The sequence below is a fragment of the Trematomus bernacchii genome, unplaced genomic scaffold (assembly GCF_902827165.1).
Source record: "Trematomus bernacchii unplaced genomic scaffold, fTreBer1.1, whole genome shotgun sequence".
NCBI lineage: Eukaryota > Metazoa > Chordata > Actinopteri > Perciformes > Nototheniidae > Trematomus > Trematomus bernacchii.
Window position 1 is genome coordinate 3,500,411 of NW_022987910.1, and position 11,356 is coordinate 3,511,766.

Below are 11,356 nucleotides of genomic sequence, written 5' to 3' on the forward strand. Positions count from 1 at the left end.
ATTTCATCTGACATCATTGTCATGCACGGCTGCATTTCCTCATGGCCCCATCCAATCCTACGAACACAGGCCTTTCCTGCAGTATTATAGCTATAGTGATAAGATTGGTGTTTGGATATTCAAAGTCAGGATATGTGCTCTCAGAGACAGACCTTTGTTTCACATACACATCAGGTACGTTTACAGAAAATAGGAAGTCATATTTTAAGACGAGGCTCTCTTTGTGAACCAAAAAAGAAATAGGTGCAAATGACATTTGCAAATACCAGAGGTACTGTACCGTACAATGCCATGTTTTTCTCTGTCCACAAAGGCTTCACTACATACATCATTGATGGCACTGGAGAACTTTACTGTAAACAGCTGCCGAACAAATGTCAACATTTCTTTTCTCGGAATAATAGCATTTGCAGTATGTGACCCAAACAACAAATCAAATAAACTTGATGAATTATTTCCAAAACACAAATGTACAGACAGACAGGTGCTGTGATACAAGTTATACACAAAGAACTGTGTGGTGGCCTTGGACACATCCCGACCTACTGAAAGTAAGGCCTCTTTTCACCACCACTATGTTATGTTATCATGTTATTTTGGTATTGTACAGGAAAACATAGACGATTTGTCACTTATCTGTATTTTTACTGTGTTCAAAAATCTCTTTGAAACTTTTCAAGTATGCAGATTATGAACAGCAGTAACTACAAAAACATATAACGGTTACATGGATATTAATGATAAACTTCACCTACTTTCAAGGAGCTTAGAGGGGTGAAAAGAGTCTAAATCAGTAACAATTCTGGCAACACTTGTTGCACGTCGATCTACAGTTGCATTTACAAAGTTAAATACTTTTATTGTGAGACCGAACCATTTCTGCCTTTGGCCTTCGTCAGGGTCATACTGATGAGAATAAAAAAGTGGATCCAAATCATTGTTAGTGAAAGGCTCTTCTTGGCATTGGACACTAAAGGCTGAACAGTAGATTAGCTGCAGAGAAGGCTGAATAAGTAGAAGCTGGAGGAAGTAGTTCCTGCCGACTATTGTAGTAATATCACCAAAGCATGTCTGGAATGCATTTTTCTATTGTGCAAAGGATTCAAGCTCTTTACATTACAACATTTTACCAGCTTAATAATCGCTGCCGCAAGTCCAAAATATAGCCAAACAGGCTGTTACACTTTTTTTATTTCTTCAAACATGTTGGGTTTCCCTTCTCAAATATAACACATTTACAAAAGTTTAACATTGCATCACAGTATCTGCAATATAAGCCTTAATGTTATGTAATTCTGTAAACCTGACATATTTGAAAAGTTGCTTAAAAGGCCAATACGGGACTGTCATATCTTACAGTACGTCACGCTTTTTTCCGAAGAAAACACCTAAATTAGGATGTGAAAATGTTCACATCACTAAGCTCTGGTAAAGAATACATTCAGGGATTTAAAACAAAGCCACCAACAGCCATAATGTATTTGACAAGCAACAATATAGGTGTCAAAAACCAATTCTAGGTCAATTCCTGCAGTTTAGACTGTCCCACAGTGCAGATGCGTCACCTTACAAAACTATAAGCCCACCACTTCCTGTGACCAGCTGGACCTATCGACGGTGGTCAGGATGCAATGGCAGCTTAGCCCACGAAGATGATCAAACAGGCTCTCCCAGAGAGGTCAAAGCAGTATCCGGCTAGACCCATGGAGGGGTGGGGGGTGTTAAAGGGCTTTTCTGAGAAAACATTGATCAACCCTTCTACTGTATTACTCGGCTCAGGAACCTTACAATGTGTATTGTTTAACAAATATGATTCTTAAGAAAATGTTATCACTGTGGCTTTAGGAAAAATCTGCTGTCAAGAACCTAAAAGTAATTTGACATTCACATATCTCAACACAGAACAATTAACTAAACCTAATAGGCAAATATATTTTCTTTTTTTTTGAGTAAGAGTCCAAGTTGATTTCATTTTTAGTCTCAGCAAATATTCAAAACCTGAAGAAACGTATGAACCTTGACATGAAATACATCAATACATCTGTTACGCTCTAGTTTTGGTCTATAAATGGTCTGTTACATTTTATAATTGTTTTTTGCATCTATAGATAAAAATAAACCCTTTTTGTCACTTCGGTGACACCGAGTGAAAGATGTCAGGCAAACCCAACCAATTTCCGTATGGGTCTTTAGTCAACTCTGACGCCAGAAAATGTTTCACTTGTGCTTTGTAAGCCATTAGGGGAAGTAAGTGAAGCAAACAAGGAGGAAGTGCCTACTGTGATCTGTTGATTCTGACGGAGTGTGGGCCGTCAGTGTTAATAATTAAGTCTTGCTCACAGTCGTCACTTTTATCCCCACTCTCTTTTACTTTGAACAACATAGAATCCTCTTTCTTCTTCTCCACCATATTTTAAAGAACAAATATTATAGATTTGTAGTCAAGACTGTTGCTCAACATGAAAAGAAACCAACGCAAGCTTTTACAAGCTAAACAGTCTGTGTGGGACATATGGGAGAGGGGGACCAGATAAATAGAGGCTCTAAATCTCTTGGGAAGACATAGCGGAGAAGTCTGTACGGCATCACAACACAGCATATCCACCCACGCTTCATTCAAGGCTCTCATGAAATGCTCAGATCCTTCACTCGGACTCTAAAAAAGCCAAAAGCCCCAGTGGAGTCCCGTTCATTGTCGTTTGAGTCGATAACTATCAAGCTTGGATACTGATTGAAGTCACAGTGGTGGAAATAATAAGTGCCAGTGTTCTCATATTTGAATTAAGGCAGAATTAAAAACACAATGAAAGCAGTGTATTATCAAACTATTCTTTCTGCATTCAGGCAGTGAGATAATCTGTATCCTTACTGCTCGACTTTTCAGTCTGAGCCATGTGCTGAGCTCGGCTGAAGCCTAACCACATACTAGTCTCTCTAGCGGCTCAACGTCATTGGTTGGTGGGCTGATACCCATTGGTTAGTGTCACTGCCACTGCCTTCTCCACACAGACAATATCAGTCTTTGTGTGCACTGCCTGGCTACTGTGTGTGTGCGTTTCCTCTGCATACACCAGGAATTTCTTTCTATGTAGCTTTTTGGTTCAGAGAAATGATGATGAAATACATTTTCGCAGAGCAATAGTTTACATTTCTATAAAAAAAAACATCAACCACCACCCAATGGTGAATATAGCTTCCTCTTGCCCTTGCTTCCCTTTTAGTGTGGGGTTTTTCTCTTTGCAAGACTACTGTTATGGTAGCTGAGAAAGAATAATCTCGCTGAGGAACTGAGCAACAACATGATGATTCATAATGTAGGATAATACGATTACCACATTTTCGAAGAACAAGAAAGAGTTCAAAAAGACGGCAGCTTAGGAAGATACCTCTGAGAAAGTAACCAAATGCCCAGCAGTTTTAAGTAGTATTGTATGTTAATGTTAAGGTTTTTCGGACAGAACGTAAGGAATACTATGAAATCTACTAATGAGCTCCTCTCTTCAACAGTCTACATTTTCGTTGTTCAAAAATGTCCTGTCTGTTTGCCCACTCCCAGGTCACTTTTTGCTCACATGAATCAGGTTAAACCAGACTCTCACAACCAGCTTTACAGACATCTTAATTACCCCCTAAAGCTTCCCTCTGCCTTTACTTAAGTCTGTAGGAATTCAGATGTTCTCTTGCAAAGTCTTAAGATACATCTCCCAGTCATGACATGGGCCAGTAAGAAGACACGCATTCGAATCAGAAACAGTGATACACAGAGGGCTTCACGCCGACTGATGGTCAAAATGTGAATCAATAGAATAGATAGAATAGAATTGGGAGGGATGAAACCCTCTTTAAATGGTCACACATGCAGAGCACACAGCGAAATGTGTTCTCTGCATTTAACCCATCCTAGTACCAGGAGTCTAGTGCTAGGAGCAGTGGGCAGCTATTGTACAGCGCCCGGGGAGCAATGGGAGTCAGGGGGGAAGGGAGGTGTCCGGTGCCTTGCTCAAGGGCACCACGGCAGGGCAGGAGGTGAACTGGGACCTCTCCAAGTAGCAGTCCACACTCCATATTTTAGGTCTGGTCGGGGCCTTGAACCGGCGACCCTACAGCTCCCAGTCCAAGCCCCTACTGACTGAGCCACTTCCGGACAACGGTAACGGTAAATCCTTACGTGGTAGTTTGATAAAAAAGACGCCATGGAAAACAGAATGAAATGTTTTAAATCTTTTGCAAATGATCTTTTTCACCCCATGCTAGATAAGCAACCGCCCAGAGGCAGTTATAGAGAAAAACCTTACTCGGATAACATATACTTTTCTCTATCATGATCACTCCCAAGATAAGGCTGATGAGCTGTATCTTACTGATTCATTATATATTGTACATAATGCATGTTATAGTTATGTTGTACAAGGAAGAAGGGAAGAACAGCTCCATCCAGCAGCACGATAATAACGTTGTGTCTGCAGTATAAGATTATTTTAGTTTTTTCCTCTGATGTATGTTTAGTTTTATTTAATTTGGTATTTTGCCATAAAGGGAACCAAATTACACTTCCACAAATATACCCATATATTAAAACAAGGAAACTGCTTATTTCTAGAACATGTGCGTGTCTGTTTCCTGAGGGACAGCGACAGGTTATTCAATGTAAAGGAAAAGAAAGAGACATTTTGATTTCAAAAAAGAAGAAAGAACGGATAAAGCTACCATCTACATGTTCAAGAAGATGGTAGAGATAGTGTGGCACAGAAACAAAGTGACAGGCAGACAGGCAGCTGTAGATTAGGCTCCATCCTGACCACAGATGCTCACATGCTCAAACCACAACACCTTATTTTTTTTGTTTTGATACATGTCGAGCAACAAGCACCCTGGGGGCAGGGTGCAATTATTCACTCTGAGCCTTCACAGTCGAAGATTATTCAGACTGATTGAATTTGATGTGTGAAATCGTGATGATACAGCAGCTAGTCTTCACAGATCAAATTAACCCTTCAGCAGGGGTCTTTAAAGAAAGTCAACACAAGCCATTTTTTTATCACATTCTCCTTTCAAAATCACATATTTTCAACTATTATTAAGGTAGTTGTATTCACCTGGGTTGCGAGTTCTCCTCGTACATGCGTTCTTTGCCCTCCTTAAACAAGCTGATGGTCTGCTTGGTCTTCTTGGTTAGGTTCTCCATGAAGACCCGGAAGTACTCGTTGTCCCCCAAGGTCTCCATTTTGCCCTCGTAGCGAGACAAGATGGTGCGCAGGTGCTGGTAGGTGTCTGGCAGCAGGTCCAGGATGTAAGGGGGGCTGTTCTTCAGAGCCAATTTGGGGTTTTGGCACAGGCGCACCACCTGCAGAAAGGGAGGATGTGAGGGGGAAGACAAGATTCAGTTAGACACAAGCCGTTGAAAGAAGTAAGGTAGATGAGGGAAAGGTTAGACAGACTGTGTTAGAAAGAGGGTGTAAACAAGAGGTTAAACAACAAGGATTGGTAAAGAAATCTCCACTATGCATTTTCATTCTGTACATCAGAAAGACATTATTCAAAGACATCACAAAGAGTCTTGCATCACATAGCTCCTTTCTGTATTAGAGCACCTATCTACAGAATATTGTAAGAGAGCCCAGATAGAAGACATGCAAAATGGAAATGCCAACAAAGTCAAAGACTGTGAGAAAGGCCCTCAAATGTCCTGACAGACTCATGCTTGGGGCTTTCAGTGTGTCAAATCTCTGATGTCAGATACATGAGTATCATGGATTGATTCCCTGTAGAGTTGTTTGATTTCTGTCACACTACTTCCCCTTTTAGTTATGCAAAACAGATGAAGGTGGAAAAGGAGAAATGCATATCTTCCATTAGCAGACAGTTTCTGATCTTATTGTGCAGCAAAATATCTAAATGTTGTATTTATTCTATCATACATATGTCTTTTTGTAGATATGCAGAGCAATGCTTGCACCTTATTATGTGACGACCATGTCGATAATCATGGGTCATAACAGTTTGATTCTGTAGGTTTAAAGAAACTGTTCATATGTTAACACTTCCGCCTTTCAATCTGCACACCCTACACCACTTCTGCCTCGAACGCACAAAGTCTCTTTGCTCAACATTTGAGCATGATTGCCATGCAAATTTGAACAGCTGAAGCCCTGACTATGATAATGCAGATACAAGCTTAAACAACAATGACACATCACAAAATAAAAGCAACTTAAAAAAAAGGTATAGAAGACTTAAAAGAATATAAAAAACATTAAAGGTCAAACAGCTTGTTTTAGCTAACATCAGTCATTGATAATACACAGTGTGGATTAATGAATGGGTGAGCAGAAAGATTCATTTTTTCTTTTAGACAGCTTTATAACTCATGAAAATGAAGACCTCCCCTTTCGATGGTCAGTCTACGTGTTTATTCACCAGACTGCATGAATACATGAATGTTACATCCTCAGTAATGTTCAACCATCCTCACTCATCTCACTGTACTGCTGCACGGCGTCTGAGTCACTTGGTTGACTATTACAAGACACACTGGCGGGCAGCCTAGAACACTCTGACATTTAGCCATGTATGACTGCTTTCATATTTAGCTCTGCATTAATGCTAACATTCTTGCATGATCGCAGAGACACACAACTATACTTCCATTCAAAAATGCAGGGACTGATGTCCTTATTTGAACCTGCAATGATTAAAAGCAAGGCTGTCAGCTTCGAAGAACAATTGCATATCAACAACAGGAACCAGCTCATTCTTTTGAAAACCAGGCCTGATTATTGTCTAGTAATCATTTGTGAGTGTTAGAAAGATATATGGCAGGAATAGCATTACAAGAATGTCAGTTTGAATTTCCCTGCCCCTTCTTGGAAGCTATCGATTTGTCATTATGAGAAAACAAGACGTCAACAACATCTTGTGCTCAATCTTCTTAGAATTGATTTAGGCCCCGGGACTACTAAGATTTATCAATTGTCATTAATAAACAATAGAAATATTTTACCACGCATTAATATCTTATATTCAGTTATTATTATTATTCAGAGTATTCCCTTTCCTTCCAGACTTAGCTCATCTCATTAATCTAAAGGCCCATATGAGTCAAGCTACATATAATGAGAGTGGGATTCATATTGTAATTACTATATAATATACTATACGACCGAATTGCTGGGTTAAGTACTACAACATCCAATATGGATGTTTTAAAACTCAGGAAAGGGAACTTCCACAACAGACTTTATTAAGATCAGTCATGAGGATTATCCATTTAGTTCAGCATTAGATTGACCAGATAAAACTAGCAAAGCCAAGATGATTCCATCTATTTCAATCATTTCAATAACCAAACAGAGATGCAACTGAAAGAGGAAGAACAGATTAAAGACACCTTAGAAAAGTTTCTACTTAACAGACTATGTAGCACTCAATAATACTTTTTATTTTTCTAGTCTCTGTGTATTTTGGATAATTTTCAAGTAAAAGATAATATTACTTGAGTGCCATTACCTACACTGTGCCTTTATTCCTCTGAAACTCTCATTAGGCCTCCAGAAACAGAAGGTCTACATTGGTTATGTCTGAGACCAGATAAGACTGTTGCCAAGGTGAAATTAACATTATCATCTACCACACAAACACTTGTACCCATAACTAATCCAAACTCACTTTCATGCACATGCACGTACAAGGCCACATCAACTGATGTAGTCTATCAAGGCTACTGTCTTGAAGTAAGTCGTTGACTGCCTGCAAGCAAAACTACATTACACATTCTTCTTTTTTCTCTTCTGGCATAGACCTGGTATATTTTGTATATCAATTTAAGTTGTTTAAAGGTTAACCAGCTCGGGGAAAGGTGGCCCATTTGTGTTAGAAGTGCAGCTCTAAACAGACTATGTTTGTGTTTCCTTGGTACTGGAGAGTTGAGAAATCGTTATTTGAAAAAAACGATTTGCCTCTATCTATCACATTAAAGACAAAGGAGTATGTTTTTTCTAATTTCACCAAAAGTTTGGATTTCAAAATATGGATAATGTTTTTAACACGAAAGTCTAATAACAAACTGTGTTTGTTTGGTCTCTACATTCATGAAAGCCTTAACTATAGGATTATGTCCTAGGACCCATGTTTAATACACATTTGACCACTGTCTTATTACACTTCTTTAAGCACAACAATGTACTACCCAAAAGAGAAGAACATCATTGTGGTCTACCAGACATTAATGTGATGGTTAAACTAAAAAAAAAAAAAGTTTAATATTTCAACTGCTATAAATGTATCGAACGCTCCAAATGTGTGTCACTAAGCTCTACTATGGCACGCATGTTATATCACAATATACATCTTATCTTTGAGTAACATATGACCTGAAAATTACTGGTGGATATCCATTTGGTCAAAGCCAAACTTATTATTACCAATATTTACTTGGACGACTTTCTGCATCTCTTAACTAGCCTTAAGCATATAGCAATGCAAACGCAGAGATTGCAATACAACACCTAATGGTTAAACTTTTAATGCTGTGAAAAGTTTCATATAGGTTTAAAATTAATGAAGAAGCTAAATGAACAACACATGTTGATCCTGGCATCACAGATTAACTCAAAAGCAACACGACGATTAAATAGTTAAAGACTGTTATAACTTTTGGTACTGTAAAGGACTCTATAAAGAACTATGCCCTATGCTTTTGATACAACTAAACTAAGTCCTATGGAGGAGGGGTTTTCAGAGAGTGACTGAATTATTATTCTGCAGGTGTTGATCTACGATATATGCTGGGCTGTGGTTTTCCTTCAGACCAAGCTCAATGTTATTTCCGCTGCTATTTTTAACAATCTGGTAGAGTAAAAATACTTTTGGTCTCATAGCCTTTTCGAAAGATAAAATACTGATATTTTTTCACATAACTTATGTTGCCCTCAACTCTTTCACTGTGGTTTGATTTTTGATGTTATATGGTTAATTATCCCCATACATATTTTTAACAGCAAAAGCTGCCTGTGCAGGTAGTTCAACTGATGTAAGGTTAGCTGTCCAGTTATCAAAATAAACTGGAATGTGGTTTCTTTATTGTAGCTTTGTAAAAGGACCTGGTCTCTTAACATCAGAGCTCTAAACTAAGGCCTCAAAGAGGAAGAGAGAACACAAAAGAGTGTCTTGTCTTCCTATTCACTCTTATATCGCTGTGTGAATCTCACAGGAAACTGGGGGTCAAACTGCTACAGACTTTTTTTCCGAGAAGTTAAACTGTGAAACGAGTCTCCTCTTTGAAAGAGTATAATTGGCCTAGTTAAATGGACACATTTACTTTCCTATTTCTCAGTGCTTTGTTACAGTTTCTAAAGGCTGACAGCCAGTTGCAAACATTTCAGCAACAGTTTAAGTTACACGAACACAGTTGCTGTGATAGCAGACCCTGTAATTTCAGCCCACTGTGATAAATGAGCTAAATTAAATTCCTCCAGGCAAACTCTTCCGTGTATGTTAATGTATAAGATACACCGTATTATTCAAACTTGGCCAAACATGATATGAAACAACGTGATTTACCACAGATTGGCACAGCAGTAGCAAACAGATGTGCTAAAGAAACCCTTGTTCTGTCTGTGGGCTAACGTTAATGTTAGGCTGCCTTAAAAAAGTATCTGTCTTTTACTCTACTGTGAGGTAGCCTGGCACATATGGTATACATGAATACAGTTTAAGTTAGAAAATTAGCTAACAATGTCTTCTCTCAGCTGACTAGGTGACATGAACGTTAGCAACGCCAGACCTGCAACAGGCGAACATTAGCTAGCTTATCGCTAGTTAGCTGCGGTTAGCTAGCATCACTAGCCATCCAATGGGCTAGCTAACGTTAAAGGCTAGTTAACGTTGACCATTAACTTACCTTGTCCATTAGTTTCCAGCATTTCTCCACCGTCTTTTTGTCTACGGCCCCGGGCTGGTGATGGGAGTGGAGGTGGTGATGGTGGGGCTGGAAGGCATCCTTCATCAATCCGATGAGCCCCCCTCCTTTCTTCAGGTTCCCTGCCATGTTTGGGCTCTGGGTAGGGTCGGCCAGAGCGGCAAGAAAGGCGATGGCAGGGCAGGGGTCAGAGGGACCGGACCGTGGAGTCAGTGGACCGGGCTATGGTGAATCGACACCCCCCGACGAGGATAGCGCCCCGAGAGGCGAATCCGAGCCAGGGTCCGACGGGGGGTTATAGGGAGGGAGGGTATGACTATTTAATAAAGGCTCCCATCAGAACCCTAGCATCAGTTTGTCAGATAAATGTCCCGATTATGGCTCAAAGAGTCACTCACACCCTGTGCTCTGTGCTGCAGCTAGCTGCTCGGTCTCTGCAGGGACCCACGCAGGCTAATTAGCAGAGCACCAGACCTGACTCTGTTCAGCCTCAGCTGGAGGACAATGGTACCGTTTCTCTGCCCAGAAGACTTCTCGACTGGAGTGTGTCCTCTCCTCTTGACAGCCCCCGATGTCGTTCCCCTTTTTTTGTCAGCAGCAGAAGCAGATATTTTTGCCTGTACCGTGTCTTGACGGGAAGTTCAGTGGCTGTATGACACTGTCAGCCCTCCCCTGCGGGCTGACGACAGAGAGCACTCACCGATGCCTGAAGGGAGGAAGTTGCGCTTGAAACTGCGAAATATTCACGGACATACACTAGAACAGGGGTGAATAAATAATTGTGTGAATCAAACATGTCCCAGTGTTTTTTGTTTCCTCCCGTGACGTGTATGTGCGGCCCTATTCCTTTCCTGTACGTCCCCTTCCGTTCGCCCCCCTCTAAACCCAAACTCCACGCCTTCCCTGTGCGCGTTCACGAGCCATGAATGTAGTCGGATGCGCGCCTCTGCCTGTGTTGCATTCATAAAACGTAAAAGGGATGCAGTCCTGAATTCCCCCCGCGCGGTCACCCTTAACAACAAAGGACGCTTTGACTTGTCTCACCAAAAGTAAGGATCCAATGACATGCCCTGTGTGAATGAGCTCAAAATGCATCGGTGCCCCAGTCAAGTTTGATTGGCTGTTATTAAAGTCAACCGACTATCAATCAAACTGGACATCTAGTGCCATGGCAACTCACTCAGCAACCAGTGCCCAGCAACAGAGACTCATCCCTGTGTACAGTTAATGTATATTTTATGTTCTTAAAGGTCCAACAACACCGCTGCCTCACAGCAAGCAAAGTTTGCCTCCAATGAAAAACAAAAAAAGACCACACAGGATCATCGAGGAGAAAAGTGATTTTGCTCATGTGTGTTTGCTTGTGGTAGTAAGGTCAAACCCAAGGGTTGTAACTTTGGTTTGAGAAGTGGGGGGGACACAAAACAGGGGGTCCTCTGC

At 40.5% G+C, this 11,356-nt stretch overlaps 1 protein-coding gene across 1 annotated transcript in view; it reads right to left on the minus strand.

Moving 5' to 3' along the window:
• Positions 1-10,799, minus strand: part of cbl (Cbl proto-oncogene, E3 ubiquitin protein ligase) — a 35,570-nt gene extending 24,771 nt beyond the window's left edge. The window contains exons 1-2 of the mRNA XM_034114935.1: positions 9,899-10,799; positions 5,097-5,344 (exon numbers count right to left, since the gene is read on the minus strand). Of these exons, the coding sequence (XP_033970826.1) occupies positions 5,097-5,344; positions 9,899-10,045 (395 nt within the window). The 5' untranslated portion in view covers positions 10,046-10,799. The remainder of the gene's footprint in view (positions 1-5,096; positions 5,345-9,898) is intronic.
• Positions 10,800-11,356: the final 557 nt, after the last annotated feature.